Below are 23,711 nucleotides of genomic sequence, written 5' to 3'. Positions count from 1 at the left end.
ACACTAAATCAAAACCAGAACACAAATGAAGATAAATACCTGTTAAAAAAGCAGAGTGAATCCTTATTTCAGTTTCAAACTCTAACACCTTAACATGATCTGCTGCAGAATTGGGCAAGTAAGAAATCTAGATTATTAGGAATGCCACAAACTGAATATCACATCTATGTGCTGTCTCACCCTGATGTCAGAAAACGGATTAATCAAGAGTTTATTCAGATGTATCATAATTCTCCGTGATTTTAGGAAAAAAACTGATAGAAAGGTATCTCCATTTACCTCTATCCCATATCATTCCTCACAACCAGCTCTGAAAATGTTGGACTGAGTTAGTCCATGTGTGCTTTAGACACATATTGGTTTGATTTACATATGTAAATATAAATCATATTGGCTATATCAGTTTATTTTATCAAGAGAAACTGAATGAATTTTCAAATCTGCTTAGACTCAAGGAGACTAGACATTGTAAATAAAACATTATGATAGTAATCACATACTAATAACCCCTCCTGTGCCACCTTTATGTTATTTAAAACTGGCTTCATACCATAAGCCTAATTTAAAATCTCAGTGTTGCCATGGCTGGGTTTGGGGTTTAGTTTTTTGGGGTTTTTTTCCCCTTCACCCAAAGAACTCAGGACATGCCACATCGGAAACCTGGTTACAATTTTTTTTCCTAGGAAACAAAGAATTTTAGTGATGAATACTAAAGGACTAAAAATGGACTAATTTGAGTTATTTAATGTTGCAGCACAAGAAAAAAACAAAGCTGCATGTCTGGAACCTCAGGCTCCATTTCTTTGCCTGGAACTCTATGCATGACATTCAGTAACCACCTCAGTGTAGCATTACCACTCAGAAAGACTGGTAGTTAATACACTGCTGTAATTAGGTGTGTCCTTTTTGAGGCAAATCATACCCAGTTTTTGTCCTTAGGATGGGCTATAACCAATCATGCTTGAACCCCTGACTTCACACAGAAACTGGAAGCTGATTAGTTGCAATATCCCATATACCTCACAAAGCAGAAAGAAATCAACTAAAAATTCAGGTCAGAGAGAAATCAAGAGGCAAAAGGATTATCCTTGAAAGAAGAAGGTAAAGCTGCTTCTCTTTTCTCCACTGAAGTATTATGTTTTTGCTTAGGCTATGACCAAGAAAGAAAGCAAGAGATAGAAAAAAGAGTTAATGACTGTGGTTATTACCAGAAACTGGAAATCAAGCAGGTTCTTAGTCTGATTCAAACTAAGGAAACACACACTTCCAAAGTAAGTGGAAAAATTCTAAGCAAAGATCTTCTTCTGGAAGTCTCCACCACACTACATAGATTAAATGGAAATGTACAGGACATGCATAATGTTTGCCAGATCTGCACTATGATTTCATTAAAGTACATCAACTGCTCCAATTAAAATGACCAGAAAATATTGAGACTTTTTGGATCTAAACACACCCTTGTACTCTAGTTTGGCATCCAGTGGGAAAGGAAATAGGTGGAGGTTTTCTGTGTTCCTCTGAATGGGTGGTGCAGCTGGATTCCAACATACTCCTGCTTGGAAGAGGAACAAACCCAATGCAGGACAGGTTCTCTTGCTTTGAGAAAGGGATGATTCACCACTGTGAAATGGAAACTGGTTTTACCCGTCTTGAAGATGCCGAAATACAGAAGCTGAGGTTCAGTTCTACTAAGCCCAAGAAGAGGACTTAAATATTGGTTGTGCTTTTGAGTCTTCCAGATAGCAAGAATTGAACTCCATATTCTTCAAGCACCCACTTAAAAGGATTTGAAGAGGATATTATCGACTGACAAAGCATTTCTCACCTCAGCAACTGCAGACATGGGGAATCTACAGTTGATCTCCTGAACTGCAACAATCATTTAAGAAACTCTTATCTAAGGAACAAACTTGTGAGTTAAGATGCTTCCACGTGTCTTGAAGGAAAGCAGAGTGTAACCTTCTCCCTCACATCTGAACTTGTAAAATCCTCAGCAGCTCTAGGACTACTCCAGCAGCAGAATTGTTCCATGTGGTGCTTTGAGGCTGCTCCTCTGCCTGCAGCCTTCACAACAGCTCTGGGAAAGGAGCTCCTCTCTTCCACCCTGACCCTCCTTATGATGATGTTACCACAGATCAGGAAGATTAGCAGAAGTGCCCTACCCCTTCTTTATGGAGATTTTTCCAAGAAACCAGAACTAGTTGTTTGTGTTCTGTCATGCTACAGGCATCCAAGTTAAGCTCTGTAAAGCTTTTAGATGTCAACAGTTCAGCAGAAGGGTAGATTTACTTTTTACTGTTAAATATTAATTTGCTTTTGCAGTAAGCTAAGAAACCATTAAAAACATTGAATTAATCAGTCACATCTTGTAAGCTCCACAACAGAAATACTGGTTCAGGGGATCCTTTGCATTTTTGAGTTTGATGCATTTCTAACAACTCAGCTCCCTCATCTTTAGATTGCTGCCATCCACTCCTGTCCTTGCTGCTGCCATAAGCATTTTTATTTTCAGTCAACGCACATGAAGTTAGTTTCTTATGCTCCACTAAAGTTACCCTCTTTACTAAAAAAGCCAATAACACAGGTAAATTCACACATGCACTTGTGACTAGCACACCACAGCAAAGAGCTTTCACTCACCTGATAGTGATGAGTCTCTACATTCAGTTCTGTATTTCTCAAAATGAGAAGTCATTTCTTCTTTAAAGTTTGCTGTCTATATCCACATTCAAAGTATCTAAATTTAAGTTCTGAGTTCTAAGACACATTGTGCACCCACCTCTCCTTATATCACTCAGACATGCTTAGGTTTATGTACACTTCCAATAAGGATTTTGAAAATTAATGTTAAGAGATGATTTTGGTTTGTGGGGTTTTTTGTGTTGGGGCTCATTTTGTTTGTTGTTGAGGGTTTGTTTTCTTTTTTTTTTTTTTTTAAGCCTTGGCCATACTCACCACAAATGATAAAAAAAACTACCATTAAAATAAATCCCTTAATAATTGCTGCTTTCCAACAGACTGGTCCCTGTAGTTGAACTGTTACTTAATGTGCTTCAGCCAGCCTTTACTATAAAGGAATGGAGACACCCCAGGCAATATTCACACAAGTAGTATTGGAACCAGCTGCTGCAGAGCCACCTTAGGAAAAAAAGGTTTCTCAATTTAATTGGGAAAACAGGAGGAAGCATAAATTTTACTGCCATTAATAACTTCAAGCAATCCCGATATGACTTTACCTCACCCTGATGGCTGGACACGTGCTTTTTGTTAGGGTCTTTGCCACATCTGACCCTTATTGTTTGCTCACTTGATCAGGTAAGAAAATGTATGTTTCTTTATAGGATAAACGAGGCCTATTAAAGTCAGAAAAAACATTGCAGTAGCCTATAAGAAGCTCAGTTTTTCAACAGATGTGTGAAGCTCCATAATAAGTTCATTACAAAAAGGCCAAGTGAACTCATAAAGAAAGCACATCTACTTTAAGCCTTCTTAAAAGAAACTTTCATAAAAGGAATAGAGCATTAAAAACCCACAGCACTCCGTTAATTAGAGAGGAAAGTACTACTTGGCTTTTTAAACAGCAGTCACCTTATAATCCAGCTTGGCTGCATACCATATCAAGCCTTGATTGTTAAGAAGCCAAACATACAACTATTTGGCAATTCTTTGATTGCTCGTTAAACCCAACCTGTAAAAAATGGAAAAATATCAGAGGAATTTCAGCACAGGAATCTAGAATCATAGAATCTCTCAGGAAAGATTCCATCAGTGAATCCAGTGAAAACAGGCTCTTCACTGAGGACTAAATGTGATTGTCAGTGCTACTCTCAGCTCTGGCTTCTGCAGCTTAAATGAACAAGACAGAGAAGCTTGACTTTGGAGTTTCCACAGCCCCTGAATTTTTATCTAAAATTAGGTGGCTACTGCTTCTCATTGTGCTTATATTAAATCTTTGAACACCAAGAAATTAAGAATATCATGCCAGAATGCTCACATTAATAAGGCAGAGAGGCCGGGCACAATCTGTGACTGGCAAAACCATACTGTTGTTACCTGGGGCTGGCCACACTGTATTTGAGTGCTGTATAACAAACACTCATCTGCTTGGCTGGAACACAAATCCACAAAGCCAAAATGCTTTCAGCCACTGTAACCTGTGCTGGAAAACATAACCCAGGATGTTCCCCACCACCTAAAATCTTTCTGAGATTGACTACCTTGGCACTTTCACAGCTGTATGCACAACCCTTCTGCACTCCATGTTCCCTTTGGGCCTGATTTGCAACCAATCCTGTTTTGTGACCCACCCACTTTTCAGCTCACCAGTATCTGTGTTCAATCTTCAATTTTTAAAAGCAGATATTAATTGCAAGCAACAGAAGAGTCTACTTAAGTCTGGCTTCCAAGCATAATGGGGTTTTATTCTTTCAGCATGGCTTGCACCGGGGAGTGAATGAAAAGAAAATGGCATTTCAAGACAATATGTATTGAATACACCTAAGAACTGTCCAGCAGCTCTGGGATATGAACACATAACTAATCAACAAGATTTTTTGTTCCCCACACAGAGTCACTCCTTTTACTCCGATCGGCAAAAGAGTTCCTTCCCACTGTAACAGTTTTTGCAACATTCCTGTAGTTTGCATCCTTGGAGAGGGATACCTCACTGACGGGAGGGACCAGAAATGCCCACCATGCAGGGATGCTGCCAGGAGCTGCTTCTGAACAGGGCTCCACCATGAGCTTTTCAGGCTGCCTTAACCCCCACAGCAGCACTCAGCTGGCTCTGCTGTACAAACTGCCTGCTGTTCTCATAGCAAACGGGGAACTATTTGTCTCACTTCACAAAGGCTAAGAAACAACTCAGAGGCAGCATAAAATAGCACCCTTATTAGAAGACTATGCATCACAAGCTGTGCCTATATTTAAGTGAGCTGTACTAAAAATTTTGTATTCAATTTGGCCTCTTAACTGAAAAACAAAATGGATTTGGTCCAAACAAAAAGTAAAGGGGTTTTATTTTTCCTTGAATGTTTTCTTCTGTTTGCTGCCAGGGCATTTACTTTAGAAGCCAATTACACATCCAGGGGAAGAATTATGAAAAAGGGTAACATATCCCTTATGTCCAACAGTGGAAGAGCATTTCCAGGAATCAAGAAAACAGATTTGTGTCCTGTTTTTAAGTTCAGCTCTATGTTTCCCCCTTTCCAAACTCTACTATAATTGGAACAAGTCACTCATGTGCTCCACTTCCCTTGAATTCTGCCATGCAAAGCACAATGACAGCACTCTAAGAGTGAAGCAAACCTCCACAGAGTAGTGTGTAGCAGGCTGCTTTGGTCTCTCTTTCCAAGGGGATGACTGGAAGACACTAAACTTGTGTTTTCCACATTTCAGGCAAACATCTAGTTTAAAACATTTGTTGAATTCACATGAATTCTCACCTCAGGCAACTGAAGTCACACTTCACATATATTGGCACAGAAAGATTGCCAATTGCTCTAAACAGAATTTTTAAGTATTAAAACAAAGCCACAGTACAAAAAACAGTCTCTGCAGGGCCCTGGTGATTTAACATTTAAAAGGTCTTCTTAAAGGATGGAAGTCACACAAAGCAACAAAATCTCTTTTCATAGCTCCTCAACCACCCTATGTATAGAAAAAGCTGAGTACAGCAGACTGTATCTTACAGGCCTCCACAGCTCTGTTCCAGCTTCAGATCTCAAGTCTAAAGCCAAACTTCCCTCAGCTGTACACAGCTCTTTGAGAGTCACAGCATAACAAAAATCAGCTGTGGTTAATTAATTTGGGTGCCTGCAGGGAGCAAGAGGAGCTTTGTCATATACAACACTTGAGATTTGTGAAGAGAAGCAAGTGGTGCTGACTGGCACAGCTACATGGGGAAGCAGGCATTGGCACTATTAAAAAGAAAAAGCTAATTAAAATGGAAACCAAGACTTAAGCAGAATTTCTCATGTCCATGCTTTCAACAGCAGCCTCAACACTCTGGAGTGTGATGGAAAGGAAGAAGATGGTCCTTCTCCATTACATCCATGGCATACTTACTCCTTTCCTGAGAGCTCAATTGGAGCCAGTTCATCCTCACTGCTTCAGCCTCTATGTCCTTTTAGAGCCTTCCTGCTCCCAAGCAATTAATTGTCCCTTGGGAAAACAGTGCATCTTCCGGAACTGCAGACTGCATTCACCTCCATGCTCAGCCCTAAACCACTGTCAAACAAATCCTTTAATTCTTTGCAATCTCAGCTCTCCCCTTAAACACCTATTATACTTTATTTGTGCCCATCTCAAACCCAGTGCTAAAGACTCACAGGCCCAGCATGCATAAATGCTAAATTTCAGGAGGTTGAGTCAGCACACTTGACCTCTGGCATTAAGAGTTGTACAAGGACTTGTCAACAGCTGTTGTGCTGTGTTAGCACTCGGAGATGACCTGCAAATGTAAAGGGAAGGGTACTGACTTGAACAATGTGTGTTTAATACCCAAATAACCTGTATAAATGGGGCCTCTGGCACATGGCTGTTTTATTATTCAGATTGCAGACTGCTCTCAGACAGGATACGGCAAGTGATGCATTTGAGAATTGTTTGAATCATCATACCAAGAAAAGTCTCACAAAGCACAGTGATCGCTTAAAGAAGCAAGTAATAGACAATATTTCTACCTAGATTTTTAGCCCATCAAAAGTAAGTATTAACCAGTTCTACAGGGAGAAGCAAGAACAAACAGCACATGCCTCTATGAAAAAATAAAATTAAAAAAGAGAAAGAATGGTTGAATAGATCCTGGATGAGAAAAGAAACAAACTGAATATTCTGGAAGTACCAGCAGGACTTGCAGTAATTATCCTAACAGCCACTTGAGGAACAGACTCCAATTTTAGCAACCAGTTCTTCTGAGCTAAACAGCCTTCACACAGGCCTAGCTACAACTCTAAGAGAATGACATTTGAAAAGCAATTCTCCTCTCCACCTTACAAACAGACATTAGAAAGGAGATATTTAACTGTTGAGTTCAGTCTGACTCGAATAGTAAATGGAGAATTTCTAGGAGCAGTGATTTGTGTCAAGCCATTGCCTGGGCTTCAAATCCCCAGAAGCCCCTCTTAGACCACAGCATTATCTGCTGAATGAACAAAAAGGACAAGTTCCTGCTCCAAAAAGCTTACTACCCAAGCTGAACCAAACTAAGTAACCAGATCCTCTCTCAAACAAGAGGACAGATTTCCCCAGCAGATTCAATTTCTCAGTTCACTTTACTACCAAGTAACATTGTCTTGAGGATAAAAAGATAAAGAAGAGGGCTTTCAAAAGCCAATTTGCATCGTTCTAGCTCAGACCAGTGCAAACATGGTTGTGGGACAGAAAGTATGAAAGGATGTGAGGCATTTCAGGCAGCTGTTATACAATAATCATCAACAGGACTGAGGCTTCCAAAGCACTCTAAGTTTTCATGGTGTTCACTAAACAGCAAGAAGGCTGTGTTGAGGTTGAAATAGAATTGTGAGGGGACAAACAACCCTAAGAGACTTCATAGCTAGAGGAGAAAGCTGAGATTCACCACTGCATTGCCCTTGCTCCAGCCAGGATCTGGATCCACCCTCTGCACTGGATTTAGCACATCCCAAAGCAAACAGATTTCAGGAGACTTTAGCAATGTCTTGCATCAGTGATTCACACAGACAAGATCCTCTATTCCCACTCAGCAATCTTTAGAGCCAAAAGCTGCTAAACCTTTAGTGTATCTACCAGAGCAGCCTCCAGGTAGTATTAGCCAAAGAACACACAAAAAGCAATAGAAGTCCCTCCTCAGAACTCCAGCATACAGCAGTGATCAAATAGAACAATCCTCTGCTTTTTCCAAACTCCTTATTGTTTCTATGACTTTCCCCTAGAGATAACAAAAAGTTTCACTCGCAACTGATGTACTTACATGATCTTAACACAAGACTGCCAAGCTGAAAGTCTAGAAATCAGTACTGCCTAGATTGAAAGCTAACAAAATTGGGAGATTTCTGATCTGTCTGGACAAGTTACAAGAGCAAGCAGGCATATCAAGCTTCATTAAAAATAAATAAATATTTATATATTTAGTTTGTACCTACATCAGCTAGGCTCTTTGAAGTTGCTGGCTGTTTTTCCTAGGTGCTCCCCCAGAATTACAAACATCACTAATGTGTCAGCTCACATGGCTTTCAGGTACCTACTGAAGTACTTTTTAAAGACTGTAAGATTTATTCTACAGTTTAAGAGACCCTAGAAGTAAATCTACTGGAAACCTGTGTGTGACAAGATGATGTGAACGCCGAGAAGCTGGGAGTAGTGAGGAAGTGGCAAAGACAGAAGTGACACAGCAACTTTCAGGTACATCATATGATGCAAACAGCTTCACTGAAGTGTGTTAGACCAAAAGAAGACATACCCAGGAGTGCAGTGAGTTTGGGAAGCAAACCAACGTGGACCATTTTACTTCTCAGGCCTGTGTCAAAGGAGAGATTCAGTAAGAGTCGAAGAGTGATATTCAGCAGGTCTTCATGTTCACATGGTACCATTTTCACAAGTTTTTCAACAATATCCATTTCAACCTGTATTTCAAGGAAAAAAACAAAACCATAATCCATCCAACTTACTCTGCCTTCAATATCCAATTTGTAGCCATAACAGTGACTGTTAATGCAGTTTCATCTGAAGTAGTTTCATTTATGCCTTTGTGGTTGAAGTCTTCTAGATTGGCTTAATGGGAAACATTTATTAAAAAGGGTTTTGAACCAACAAGTTCATATGTCTTGGAAACATTCTTCACAGTTGGAATACTGCAGGAATGTGGTAAAGACATCACCTGCAAAACTAGAGTGGGGTGAGCAAACTCATTTAAACTTTAACACATGCAATCCTGCAGCAACTGCCAGCAGAGTCAAAGATAGACCCAACCAAGAAAGACAGAAAATTGGCATCCAAAAAGAATTTGAGACCTTTCATTATGAATTTCAAACGAACCCCTAGCAAGAAGTGTGCATGTGCTCTCAGAAGAGGCATGCCATCCTACATGTCAATTTAATAGAAACATGAAAGCCATCTTGAAACATGTATCACTTTCAAATTAAAAAGTGGAATCCAGAAACTGAGAAGTGGTATCAGTTCCTGAGATCATGTTCACTTTACCAGCCAGAAAACACATCTGAACTGGCAAGACTTCAGAAAGTTTTGATCATGTTTTAAGCAACATTTCTGTGCTTTTATTTGACACAATCTTTTAAATGCATTCATCTTTTTGTTTCCCAGATCCTTCTTTGGCCAGAAGGAGGCACATAAAATTACTTGGCATTCTTCAGACTTCTCCATGTACATTACTAGTCTGGTTATAAATAGACACTGAATGAACACTAAGAAAAGAAACTACAGCTCTCCCCACACAGCAAAGTGCAATAATCAAACAACTGCCTGAACAGCTTTATCAGAAACAATCAGATAGCAAGAACTCCTACCTCACTGCTTTGAATTTCAAATGGCCCTGGAATAGCCAAGGAAGGAATGTGCTATAAATACATATGGATTATTCAGTTGTACTTAGGATCAGGTGCTGCACAACTAATCTTGGTTCATTTTGCTTTTGACAGTTCTGTATTACTGCCCAATACAAATATCAGAACAACTTTTACTTCACTGGTAGCTTTCCTTAATAATACCATGGAGAAAAAAGCATCATCTTTATTATCAGTAAGGAATGCTCAGACAGCTGACCTGAAGCACGCCAATGTTTTCAAAACCGTCAGAACACTCAGAGATAAAATAGATTCAACGACTTTGCTTCATTTGTCTTTCACTAAATCAGATGGAATGGGAAAAGTGTGCCAGCAAATCAGTGGGCTGGAGAGCTAATTCTTATTTTCCTAACCAAGTTCCGTATATAAATAAGGGAAATACTTCTTGTCTGCAGTGTTCAGTGCACATGCATGCACAGATCCAGTTAATTCACTACTGCTTTTACACAGACCTTTTCATCTCACAATCTCTGTACACCATTGATCTCAGATTATCTCTTGAATAGAGAAAATGTATGATTTTCATCTAGTAAATTATAACAGAGGCACAAAGGTGAAGTCAAGCATCTATTAAAGTATCAGCACAGGAGGTACTTGGCTAGAGTTTGAAGTCACAAATCAAATTATGCTACAATTTCAGAAGTGTAAGACTTCACCAAAAGAAAAGCTGATGAAGAATAACTGCCTCCAATTCTTAGGAGCTACTGGCAGTAGGAAGGAACCAAACTGACACAGGAAATAAGTAAACTACTCCAGCAAACTCCAGAAGAATAAATATCCTCTTCCCAAGTCAATACATGGCAGAAACAATAATATGTTGTCAAAGGAGTATAGTCTGGGGGCAGAGTCATGGGCATCACCAGAAGTGGGGGTATGACAAGACTCTGAGGTGTTTAATTCAAAATCTGGAATTTTGTGGATCATATTTTTCATCATATTCTTTGTTTGGGATGACATTTCCTCAACACTGTTTGAAGTAGGTTATGACTGGATGTTGTGCTTTTCTTCCACTTATTTTACTTGTAACAAAATAGGATAATCAGTGCTAGAGATAATAAAGTTTTCAGAACCCCAACCTTTCCAGCATTGCAGTAGAGTGCTACAAGCCTCACCATGTCGTTTTTGTTCTCCATGAAAATGCTGAGTTTCTTCAGGAAGGTTACAACAAGGATAAGCAGCTCAAAATTGTCCCGGTCCAGTGCTTTCACCAACATGTGGACAATGTTCTTGTTCCTCATCTTCAGCTCAATGCGAGTATCCTCAGCCAGGTTTAGGAGCAGGTAAATTGCAACTGACAAAGGTCAACACAAATCACACCAACAGATCATACCCAACATCACTAAACAAGTCTCTGTTTACACTTCAAGTGCTGAAGACAAGACTTTCAGAAGCATAATGATCCCTTTTCAATACATTTTGAAGGAAATAGCCAGTGAATGCTGGGATTTTGCCTCTTTAAAAAACATTAGGAAGATTATTTCTAATCATAGCTCTGAAAAAAATTAGAATTATGATAACTAGAAGCTTTTTTATGTTGTGTGTGGTTTTTTTTTTTTTAATTTCAATTCCAACAGGAACCAGTAAAAAGCCCCTCTCAGGAAAGGTTTCCCACTCAGATAATTTCAATCTAACATGAAGTGTACAAAAACTGAGATAGAATGAAATCTATTCAAAGAGTCAGATACAAGCTAAGTTAGGCAAATTCAAAAAAAGCCAAACACTCAACTCATCCCAAACCAACATCATGAGCAAAGAAGAGTTGATCACTTTTGCTCTTCTTCTGACAAATGGCTTTTAAAATTATTCATAGTGTCAAACAATCTGATTAAGTACTTGTCTTCTCCCTGCTCTTTGGTAACACTCTTCCATACTCATCCACACATTCAGGACGTTTAAGACATCCTGTTTATAACAAGAATCAAACAGGATCCCTCAGCCACGTTTACTGACAACAAAATAATTTGCTATTTGGATTTGGTACCTCTAAGCAGCTGTTCCTGCTTGACAACCAGCCCTTTGTATTTCTTGTAAGTTTTCTCATAGTCCTTTTTCAGGGTTTGATTTTCAGGATCTTCATCAAGTGAATTAGAGAAGTTAAGGAGTTCAGAGAAAAGTGATATAGGCTAGATGACAATTGTCCTCAAAAGTGTTCCTCCATCACTAGTGAAAAGCAAGGGATCTATGGAATACCCAGTGTCAAGACTCTTCCTCAGCAGCAGCCTGCTACATCTGCAATCCAGGCCACGGCTGTTCTCTCCATCTAGGCTGGGATATTTTACATCCCAATAAGCAGCACACATGTTCTAAGACATACTGCTGATAAAATACAACTTTTTTTTTCTTGTGTTGCTTTAGTAGCTTCACATTAACCTCTTCCACATCCCAAAATCTTCACTCTTGGTCCTTCTCATATCTGCAATTATATTTTGCACTTTCTGGTAAATTCTACTGCATTTACAGAAGGTGCTATGTAATCATCTTGTGTAACCCAACAACACTCATCAAGACAAGTCAGAAGCCATCAGGCTATGCCAGAACATCAAAAGGATATCAGCTTTCTTCTTTTTAGCAAGTTCTTCCTGCCAAAGCTCATGTCTCTTCAGTTCATGGTCTATGATATTCATACACAGTGCTCCAATTTTGTAATGTGTTATTATCCCATGAAATTGAGAGAAACTACATTGAAGAAATAATACTCGTGAGGAATAAATGCCAACAACTCCATATCTACTTTGACATCTATGACAGCAATACTGCACCACATGAAATATTAAAAAAGGTATTTACAGTGTGCCCCATTAAAGCACTTTTCTATTGGAAAATTATTTCAAAACAAGAACAATACCTGAAAACATGAATATTTTCTCAACTTGTAGAAAGACAAGAAACAGTCTCTTGCTCCAGATCAAAATAAAAACACATTCCAATTTTCATGCATAAAGGAAAAGGTTTTCCCCTCAGCCCTGCCTTCCATACTGCAAGTGCTTCAGAGCACTCTCTCCTCACCAGAAACAGAATAGAGACCTAAAATCAAGGTAAATGCAATTTCTGCTTGAATTATTTCTAGGCAGGGTATGTAGAAACACTGGCATAGCTAAATAAGAGCAAGTGCTCATTTCAGTCTTGAACATTGTTTCTTCCCTGCAGGTGTGCAGATGGAAATTACAGCTGGCAGCTCAGCCACCTTTCATTTCTGACACAAAGCTGTGAGTCAGAATCTTTACTAGCTTCTTCCCAGCTCTCTTACAAACTGCCTCATCATGAGAGTTCTTTTTGTTATAAGTGATAAAACTGAGGCACAAGCGTGTTTCTGTCTGTTTTTCCTGTTTTGGTGAAGTTTTGTAGCACAGAGCAGACAACAAATAAAAAAGCCACTGAGCAGAGCTACATTCTTTATGTTCCTAAATTCAGGGACTCTGCACTCACCTTGAAAAGCAGAAGAAAATGTAAATTATATTGGTAGCCAGTTCAATGCTTTGTTTCCAGTCTTCCCTCAGCACTCTAGCCAATGCACCCAGGGCAGTTTCTGAAGTGAAACAAGATTTTGAGAAGCATCAGCATGTAGTGTCCCTCCTTTTTAGCTTGTGAGCTTCAGAATTTGAATACACCTTATTCTACATGTATCAGTTTTCTAGTGAAACACTTCCACAGGTATCTCACTTTAACAGGCAACACTGCTCATGAGTTCTGTTTGGAGACGGCACCAGAGAGTACCCTGGGTGGTCACCCTGTCACAAACCCTAAGAAGTAGCAAGGTGGAAGGAAAGTCTTCCGAACAGGGAATTCAACGTAAAACTACCACTAACCTTCAGATCTTGTGGCCTCTGCCAGCTCTGTGTTCCATACTACGTTGTGTCCCCTGCCTAAAGCACTACAATTGTCACTTTCAAACCCCCTTTAAATTCTGCCTGGACAGACAGTATTTCTCATCCATATTTCCATTTATTCCCCCCCCCTGAATCTACTTCATATTATTTAATAAATTGGTTTCTCCTTGTCTTATTTAATTTCACTTTCGCAGTCACGTTCCCCTAGCTAGCCTCTCTTCATGTACACCATGTTCCTTGATCAGAAAAGCAGCAACTGCGAACATGAAGCACTAAATATTTTCAACAGCTCATAGGGACAAGCCATTATTTCATGGCTCATCATTCCCATCCTATCTTCCGTGGTGACACTGCAAGATGGGTATGGATTGAAGTCATCAATACATGTGGGTATAATGACTCAGCAAAAGAGACAAAAAGGGCAAAGAAAAAAAAAAATCACAAAATTAACTCATGTCAGCTTGCAAATCCTCTTTTCAAGGCAAGTTTCCTGATCTACAGAATACACCGACACATTCCCATCTCCAGCAGTAATGCCAGCTGAAGTTAATTTAGCATCAAAATAAGTAGGATCAGAAAAAAAAATAGCTGAAGCCTCTAGAGGTCAGAAAGATTTCAGTATTAGGCTCACCTAAGACCAGTCTGAGCAGCATCCATTTGTAGAGAGACCCAACCCAGCTTTGATGGCCACCTGATTATATACAGAGAAATAGAGCCTAGCAAACTAAAGAAAATCTCAAATTAAAGATGAACTACTTTTCCCTGGACACAAATGAACAACACATCATGAGAAATTACCACTAGGTTTTAAAATTACCATTTAAAAGCAGCTCTTCCAAATTATCAGGATTCCTGGCCAGCTGCAGGATGAGGGCAGAGCCGCGCACCTTGTCAGGAATGTCCTCGTACAGTAACTCAATGTACTCATCCATGTCATTGATATTGGCAACTTCATCAATCTGAAAGCAGTCAGAAGCAAGGGTTTCACTGAGAGACATGGCAATTCAACACCAGCAATCACAATGTTATTCAGTTGTGACACCAAAGGGCACTCAGCTTCTGAGTACAGATCTTAGGCAAAAATAAAACACAAGTTAAAAAACTCCAACACTGCAGAATCACTGCCAATGAACACCAGGAAATCTGATTCCTAAAAATCAAAGGATGCTCAGACACGACTCTGTCTCCTGTCTGATGTTCCAGATCTCACTGGCTGTCCTGCTGTGTGCTATACTTGGAGGGGCAAGTATGCAAGTCAAATATTTTACCCTTTATGGAGATAATTTTTTTTCCATTGTGCAGTATTTCCAAACCAAGTTCTTTGTTTAAAAAACAAGAAGCAAAAAACCACAAGAATTCAGCATTTCCTCTCCCCTCCTCACTTTTGTAACTGCTTACTGAAGTAGTAAACAGGGTTTGCATTTCTGTTTTAACACCAATATTTACCTCTGTTCCTTCAAACGGGGGTGGATCTTTTGGCTTGCTGGTTTTCTCTTTCTTTTCTACAAAGAAAAAGACATGGGTGAAGTTACACACAAACACAGGCCAAACGCATATCCAGTGTTCTCATAATGAACACTCTAAGTTAAATCAAGGTCAAAGTCCTTTCGTGTCCAGCTGACCTGCCAGACTAACACAGGTTTCTGAACCTGAACAGTCCCTAGGGAGTAAAACAAATCCCCAGCTGCCTTTTGACCACTCAGACTAAATGATCAGTGATAGCCCTACCAGCTGGGGAGATAGAGGGTAATAAACCTTAAAGCAAGCCCAGAATGGCAACACTCACTCCCACAGTGAGAGACAGCAGCAGCTCTGATTCTGCTTGTGCCCTGTGACACACCAAGACACAGAAATGCAGAGTGCAAGAGGGTAAAACATGAAAAGCTCTTGCAATCAAAGCCCATATATACCATAAATCTTCAATTTGAATTTGTCTCACTAGGAATCCAGCTTGAGAACAAAGCTTACCATTTCATGGTTGCAAGAAACCTGGGTAACCTAAAGATAATGTAGAATCTAATGTTAAATATTCAACTATCCCCTGAGCAGAAAGTTTAAGGTGAACTTAAGACATAAATAGGAGTACCAAGAGGCCAGGAATTTTAGATGACAAGATAAGAGAAATACCCCAGGCTGTCTGCTACACTGGACCAAAGCTTGTCAGGCTCTGAAACTCTCCAGCTTTACCCATAGCCCAAATTCAGCCTAGGCACACTCTGTACCCTTGAAAGAGGTGATGGCAGAGGTATTTCTAGGAAGATCCTCCTAGACACTTTTGCTGTCACTGTAAGTGCAGATTCAATATGACGAGGCTGCACCCAACAGCCAAATCTGTACCTCTCAAGTCCTGCTAAAACACAAGGCAGCCAGTAAGAAGCATCAATACTAAATGTAACCAAAATAATAAAATTAATTTGGTTGTTAAAAAGGTATTTTCCTTTAATCTCACTTCAGGATCATAATTGTTTCCAAAGGTGATAAAAGATACGTGTCCCCTCCTGTCACCATACCCAGACAATTGGTACATCAGGCACATTGGGCTCTCAGCTAGGAACACCTCAGTATTTGTTCAAGGCTGAGGCACCCCTGTCCCAAGCTACTTTGTTCCTGTATTTTTTACCTTTTCCTGCTGAGGAATCTCTGCGGTTCTGCAGGTAGTACAGCAGCTGCTCTACTTCTGCAAGCTTGGAGGGGTGAATGAGCTTGCATTCTTCAACAACCTTTCGAGCCAGGGAACCAATGTCTGTATTTGCATTAAGACTCTTCAGCCGAATTCTGCAACACAGACAAGTCTCTTTTCAGTTTTTAATTTTTTTTATCTTCAGTCCTTTGATTATGTTTATACAGTCAAGAATTTCTCAAAGCAGAAATGATCCTGATAGACTCAGTGCCTGTGCCTTTCATGTCAAAGTGGTGCCTCTGAACTCCAAATGGCAAGCAACTGTCAAACAGATTTGGTGGAGCAGAACTGTTCATGAGCTGACATGCAGCAACATTAAAGGCTGCTGTATGAACAGATCCCTTACAACCATCTTAGATACCAAAGACAGTAACTGATTTGCAATATACCCTATAAAAAGTGCACAAGACCACAAAAAAAAAAAAGCAGACAAAAAAGTCCCAAATGAGAGACAGCTCTGAGTGTTTGTCTGCACAGGAAGGTTCTTTTGCAGTGCCAGGAATCTCCCACAGCTCTGGCAGATCTGCAGCCAGGTCCATAAGCAAACGAGCAGGAAGAAATCTCTGTGGGCATTAACAACAGGGTGGGAAAAAAAGAAATTCTACCATCTTGCAGATGCAAGTTACGTTGATTCATCTGATGACAGAAGTATGCTTCTGATGTCTTCAAAAATTTGAGACAATTTAAGGATTCTCTTTTCTTTTTCCCCCAGTTATTCTTCTAACACGCACTCACGCAGGCAGCCACTTCAGTACAAATTTTCAAAAAGAAATCAGTACAGAGATAAAACTCCCCTAAAATAGGTCCAACTTTGCAGCTTGAAAAATGCAGTTATGATAGTTCTCTGGGCTTTTCCAGTGGGGAATATTTTAATGGACTTGAAAGATATCAACCAGGCAAAACTGAAATGCAGATAAAGTAGTGAATTCACTGGTTGGACAGGGGCAGATCAAAACAACAGGAGAGCCAACAGCTGGAGCATAAGGCTGTCAGGAGGTTCAGTGGTACTTCTTGCTCCAACATGAACTACCATTTGCACAGGAAAGAATCACTTTTCTCTGCCTCAACTACCCATCATGTAAAACAGGAGTCATCACTTTTCTTTACAAAACACCTTAAAGGACATGGCTGGAAAGCAATTTACAACGTGTGTTTCAGATGTTTACCTTCCTAGGCACATGTTATTTCCTGGCTTTGAAACCCTCTGCTAGTCCAGCACTCAGTTCCATAAAGATGATAAGCTACAATTTCTCAGAGGTAGGTGGTACTCTGAGTTACTGAATCCACAACTGTGAAGATTGAAATAAAATACTAGAGCTTGCTGTGACCTTACATTTTCTGACATTCCTTGCGTTCCCCCAGCATGGGGTCTCCCATCTCTCCCAGAATCGTTGCTTCCACTTCATAATGGACAATGAGGGCTTTCTCAGATGGATGCACATCTATGTTACCTCCTTTTACCTTCCTGTCATAAAGGGAAAAAAACTGATTAAATGAAAAGCTCAGAGAACACACCAGAGCAGAAATCAGTTACCTGCCTCTGTGCTATGCAGTCCCTAAACCCGAGTAGTGCTCTCCTTCCATACCATACTCCATCCCACGCAGCTGTACCAAAGCCTGGTGCTAGTGGCATATTCTTGGCTACGACCTGTAGTGCAGAAATATCCAAGCCACTGGTCAAGCCTTACTCACAGAAATCAGGGAAGAAATCAAAGTTATCCTGTTCCACATCACCACAATGAGTAAAAAGATGCATTTCACCAAGCAGGTGAATTTCCCAGTTGATTCCCCATTACCTTGTCAGTATTGACAAATCTTTGTCTAATGGCCTTCACTTACTGCAGTCCTCTACAAATGGAATTTTTCTGTCATTCTCTTCCTAACTCCTAGTAGTTGCAATTCTTTGAGATGGAATTACAAACCTAACTCCTAGTAGTTACAATTCTTTGAGATGGAATTACAAATAATTTGTATTTCAATTTAACTATTCTCTCTTGAAACACAAACCTCTTTGCCACTGTTCTTCACCTCATTGTGCCTGCTGCCAGGCTTGAGGGATTACAAAAATCAACAGCCGCCATCAAAAGATGCAAAACATTTCCACCTTCTTTTCTACAGCTACAGATCCTTGGGAGAAGTATTCTCCAGGGAAGCACTCTGGTGTATGTCAGTGCCAAAAGGGCCTGTCCTGCTCTCTCCTCCTTTGTGCCAATAATTCTGTGTCCATGCAGATCCAAGGCTCCTGAGGAAAGGCTCACATGGGTGAAGATACAACTCATTTGTTTTCAAGCAGTGGCAGAACCACATCCAGAGAATACAGTGACCTGTTTTTATTTATTGGTAAAGATGACACTTGTTCTTTTTCCACTTGGTACAGCCAATTGAATGTGTACAATTCTGCCATAAACCAGGCTGCAAAAACACTGCAAATTAAAACCATCTCCAAAATGTGGGTTTGGCTTTTGGGCAGTGGAGTGGGTTTTTTGTGGGGTGTTCAGGTTTTTTAGAAAGATGATGTCCAAAAAGAGAATTACAAGTGGCTTCACCAGCAGTCATATCAGCATCTAGGAGATAGCAGGTAGCCATGGCATTGGATCAATTAGATCAGGGAAAACAACTTCAACCTCATAAAGCTGGAAATGTCAGCAAATCCAGATGCAGCCTGTGCTGTAACCATTCTCAGCAGAAAAGGTTTGAAATGTGTCTCCATCTACCCAGCTACTCTGGTGTCCACTTTTCCTTCTGCAGAGCACAGCTGCAAAAAATACCTTTGTCTTGAGATACAGCTGCCCAAAAAAACCCACAAACCACAAAAGTCTGCTGTGGGAAACAAAGAGTGCAGTTCAACTACCAACCTTGTAAGGACATAAAGCTACTCAGAGCAAACAAAAATATCTCCCTAGTGCTGGAAAGTAACATTTTCCATGAAAGTATAGCAAAACTCCCTTTATGACTTGAGATTTTTTCAAGAGATTTGGGCTGCTCCCCTTTAACAGGGGTTAAAAGCAGGTGTTGAAGCAGGTGTTTCATTACAGTTTGTTCTCTGTTCTCACGAGGTCCAGCCTTGCAGGACAGAAAGCTTATGGCAAATCTACTTCAAAAGAATCCAGCTCTCACTCCCCACCTCCAAATATATTTCTCCCACATTAAGATCTATCAGGAGATGCCAACTGCAAACACTCAGGGCTCCTGACAGTCAAAGCTCTGGTTAGTGACAGCTTAGTAATATTTACAGATATAAAGAAAAGGATGGGTAGAGAACAGTTTGGCAAAGTTTTACAAGAATAAAGCTGAACTAACAGCTCATCATTGCCCAAAGGATTAGATCTTCCCATGTTATCCCTGCTCCTGGCAGTCACCTTGGAGCTCAACAGGAGAACTCATGATTCCCTGTCACAGTCAATTCCAGCAATCCAACAGAAAACTCCATGTTTTGGAGAGGAGGTTGTTCACCGTGTAACAGGACTAAAGTGCCCTATAGAAAAGGAACAACACTTCCTATTTCTCACCAGGGAAAAGGAGGAGTGAAACCTCCTCCTTCTGGCAACAGTAAACCACTGATGAGCTTAGCAACCAGGAGAGCCTTAGCTTAAGACTGCTTAAACAGTTTTAGGACTTCCCATATTTAATTTTTTCTTCCAGAGGGATAGATGGGTAAACTGAAGAACTTAGAGCTGCAGAGATTTTCTGCCCTCTCATACTGACAAACACCCTCTCTGCCTGAGCTATTTCTGAGCTAATGAAGTCACAAATCAATACACAGCCAAGTTCCCTCTCAGAAAATCCTACCTTGTGAAGTACTTGAGAACCTACACTAAAATGTACTCCCCAGACACTGAAGATGTTTTTCATTTGGAAAACACTGCATTCATATTGTCAGCATCACAAGGTAAATCTTCATTTACAGAAAAAAGCCCCTCCTCTCCCTCAAAGCTACAAACACCTTCTTTCCTGATTTTCTACACATCCTGAGTCTGTAAATCATGTCATAAAACATTTGAAACTGCTGATATTATAATGAGTAGAAGCAGCAATGCAGTGGGGAGCTCTCATGCACATCAGCCTGTCCTTTCACTTCACTGCTTGCTTTGTCAACAAGAACCCAGTCAGTTCAAGGTTTAAAAGAGGAAGGCCTTTGCTACAGACAAAAGCTGCAAGCTGAGCTCACATAACGAAAGCTGGAGTGTTAATATCCTTTATTAACTAATTCCTTTAGAGGGAAAAAGCGAAAGCAAACTATCCTAATGAAAAGTGGCACAAACGGCGCACGTGGGTAAGGCTGAAAATCCAATAAGAAATCCCAGCAAGTCAGACTTGGTGGGAGGGGGAGTGCCCATGGAGGGTGACAGAGGGAGCAGAGGAGGACCAGACTTGCACACCAGCCTGGTCACATTAAACAGCACAGCAGGGTTTGGGTTTGTGCTCCCAAAAAAGAGAGACAACTACACCTGTTTCAGGGATGATTACAAAACAAAGATTCCTACAAAATCACGCAAGATGGTACAAACTGAACAGGTAAGGCTAAAAAAACAGGCACTGCCCTAAAGTTACAGCTGTTGATTTATTTAAGGGTGGCATTTGATTTTTGCCATCATGGCATTGCTATGACAGAATGGATGCTCAAAGATTATCAAGCGGGTTTTTTTTCCCCTGCACTGCTTCCAACTATGGAGCTTAATATGTGGCATGTAAGTGGAGAAAAAGCAAAACCTAGACAGTCTGAACAGGAAATTCTGAAAATACTAATAAATGGAAAGGAAGTAAAAAACAAGAGCAGGAACTCCGTAGGATTCAAAACCTGATGGAAAAAAAATCACCAGCACGATAGGAGGAAGTGACACTGTCCACATATGGCACCTGAACAGAGGCCTAGATGACCTGGCATCTTTTGGGATTGATTCCTTTTGCTCTGAAACAACTGAAAGATATCCAAGAGCTGCCAGCTCAGGCCCTATTCCTTATGCTGATTGGTCTCACTGCCAAATAGGCAGATAAAAGATACCGTTCATTCATCACACCTGCAACACCAAACCCAGATCATACACTTTATACACCAGTTACCTCTTGCATTCACGTCACCTGCCCTGCCCAATCTGCCTGCCATACTCTCAACACCTTCTCCCAATCAGTCTCCCAGCTGCTCCTTAAACCTGGCCTTACTGTCTCTTCTCCCATCCCTGATCCCCAAAACAGCCACCTGCCCCCTCCCAGCACCTAATACACAATGATCCTCTCCACTCATCTCCTCATTGCACCTACTCTCCTCTCAACCTGCTGTCACATCAGTGCCTAGTCCCAAACACACCATAAAATGCCGCCACAGCCATCCCCAGACCAGAGCACCCTCCAAACCCCACCTTCTCCCCAGCAGCACCCACCCCTGCCTTTGTAACCTTCACTCATCCCTAACCCTCCCAGTCCTCAACCAAACCTTCTTCCCAACAGACTGGGGTAGGCTGAGGGGGGACGGCCTAAATAAATCTGTCTCCCATTCCCACACCCCTCACCCACCTTACCCAGCACACCACAGCCTCCAGTCAGCTTCCAAAGCAGCCACTCCTCACTCGCAATACCTCCACCCACCTCATCATCACCCCTCCCAAAACACTCTCCACCGTCACCTCCCCAACAACACTCTCCCATCCACCCAAAGCCAGTCCTCACTACACCTCAGCCTCACCCCACAGCCCCTTCTTGTCCCCACCCGCCCCCCACCACACCCTCAGCTGCCCTATATTCCCCCACCCACCCCTCTGCAAACACCCCGCGACACCTGTGCCTCGCACCCCACAACCTGACACACGCCATCTCTCGGGACAAGCTGCCGAGCCTCAACGGCAGCGACCCCACCACCACCACCACCAGCAGCAGCACCACCCCGTCCATCCCCCCCAGGCAGCACGAACCGCCGTCCCTCGTGCCCGCCCTCCCCGGTTACCTCTTGAGGTACCGGGCGTCCTCGCCCTGCATGGCGGCGCTCAGGGGCTGGGGGGGGGGGGGCGGCCCGGGCAGGGCGCGGCCCCGCGCGCGCCGTGCTCGTTACCAGGGAGAGCGCGAGCCCCGCCCCGCCCCGCCCCGCGCACGCGCGCCGCCCTCCCCGCCGCCTTCCCCTCCCCGTTAGCGCCCCCTGCAGGCGCGGGGGAGGCGCTGCCTCCCTCACGGGAGGGGACAGGCCGCTCCTGTTCGCCTGCCGTCAGGAGATGAAAAGAAGCAGCTGTGCCGTTTTGGGTTTGTTTTTTGTTTGTTTTTTTTTTTTTTTTTTTTTTTCCTAAATATGTACGCAAAAGTTAAGTTTCTAAACTTGCGTTTCTGGGCGTCGGTATGATCAGCTGCGATTGAGGCTGGTAGAGACTTGGCTGAGAGTGAAAAGTGACCTGAGCTCGCTACAGTAGAGGCAGGTGGGTTGGTTCCCCTTTACTTCGTCTTCTGTAGTTGTTTAATGCTTATTGCTTTGAAATTGATATGCATCACTGCCGCCTCCTGCCAAATGATGAAATGGTTTTTCAATTAATCAGCGAGTTGTTTTTGGTGAGAGGTACTCGAGGACACTGCGAGCAGCAGGAGTGAGGGCGAATCTCGGAGCGTTCACACAATCACGGCATGGCTGAGGTTGGCCGGGACCTCTGGAGATCGTCCTGGCCAAGCCCTCTGCCAAGGCAGGGTCACCCAGAGCAGGTGACGCAGGGATGCATCCAGCTGCGTTTGGGTTTTACCTCCAGAGAGGGAGAATCTGCAACCTTCACCCAGAGCAGGTGGCGCAGGGATGCATCCAGCTGCGTTTGGGTTTTACCTCCAGAGAGGGAGAATCTGCAACCTTCACCCAGAGCAGGTGGCGCAGGGATGCATCCAGCTGCGTTTGGGTTTTACCTCCAGAGAGGGAGAATCTGCAACCTTCACCCAGAGCAGGTGGCGCAGGGATGCGTCCAGCTGCGTTTGGGTTTTACCTCCAGAGAGGGAGAATCTGCAACCTTCACCCAGAGCAGGTGACGCAGGGATGCATCCAGCTGCGTTTGGGTTTTACCTCCAGAGAGGGAGAATCTGCAACCTTCACCCAGAGCAGGTGGCGCAGGGATGCATCCAGCTGCGTTTGGGTTTTACCTCCAGAGAGGGAGAATCTGCAACCTTCACCCAGAGCAGGTGGCGCAGGGATGCATCCAGCTGCGTTTGGGTTTTACCTCCAGAGAGGGAGAATCTGCAACCTTCACCCAGAGCAGGTGGCGCAGGGATGCGTCCAGCTGCGTTTGGGTTTTACCTCCAGAGAGGGAGAATCTGCAACCTTCCCGGGCAGCCTCGTCCATCACGCTCAGTGCAAAGAGCTTCCTCATGTTGAGGTGGAACTTCTTGTGTTTCCATTCACAGCTGCTGCACCCCATCCTGTCACTGGACAGCACCGAAAACAGTCTGGCACCATCCTCTTGGCACCTCCCATTGAGACATTTACATGGATTGATGAGTTCCACTTTCTTCTCCAGACTAAGCTGTCCCAGCTCCCGCAGTCTCTCCTCATCCAGAAATGCTCCAGACCCTGTGTGCACTATTTATAGGAGGATTGAAGGAGGGCTCTTGTGGTGTCCTGCCCCGTTATGGCCACCTGAGCTGGTCACTGGTCTTCAGCACCAGCTCTTGGCTAAGCCCAGCCTAAAG

At 42.2% G+C, this 23,711-nt stretch overlaps 1 protein-coding gene across 5 annotated transcripts in view; it reads right to left on the bottom strand.

Moving 5' to 3' along the window:
- Positions 1-22,158, bottom strand: part of KIFAP3 (kinesin associated protein 3) — a 67,913-nt gene extending 45,755 nt beyond the window's left edge. For 2 of the 5 annotated variants that reach the window (XM_068199321.1, XM_068199322.1), the window contains exons 1-10: positions 22,006-22,158; positions 17,401-17,532; positions 16,008-16,162; positions 14,834-14,889; positions 14,205-14,346; positions 12,987-13,086; positions 12,112-12,236; positions 11,542-11,640; positions 10,673-10,851; positions 8,441-8,603 (exon numbers count right to left, since the gene is read on the bottom strand). In XM_068199321.1, the coding sequence (XP_068055422.1) occupies positions 8,441-8,603; positions 10,673-10,851; positions 11,542-11,640; positions 12,112-12,236; positions 12,987-13,086; positions 14,205-14,346; positions 14,834-14,889; positions 16,008-16,162; positions 17,401-17,532; positions 22,006-22,037 (1,183 nt within the window). In that variant the 5' untranslated portion in view covers positions 22,038-22,158. Of the gene's footprint in view, positions 1-8,440; positions 8,604-10,672; positions 10,852-11,541; positions 11,641-12,111; positions 12,237-12,986; positions 13,087-14,204; positions 14,347-14,833; positions 14,890-16,007; positions 16,163-17,400; positions 17,533-21,840; positions 21,912-22,005 lie in introns of those variants that run through there. The other 3 variants (XM_068199324.1, XM_068199319.1, XM_068199323.1) reach the window with 3 other exon arrangements.
- Between the last annotated feature and the right edge of the window lie 1,553 nt (positions 22,159-23,711).

Source organism: Anomalospiza imberbis, chromosome 9 (genome assembly GCF_031753505.1).
Source record: "Anomalospiza imberbis isolate Cuckoo-Finch-1a 21T00152 chromosome 9, ASM3175350v1, whole genome shotgun sequence".
NCBI lineage: Eukaryota > Metazoa > Chordata > Aves > Passeriformes > Viduidae > Anomalospiza > Anomalospiza imberbis.
This window is presented reverse-complemented; position numbering and strand designations above follow the sequence as displayed.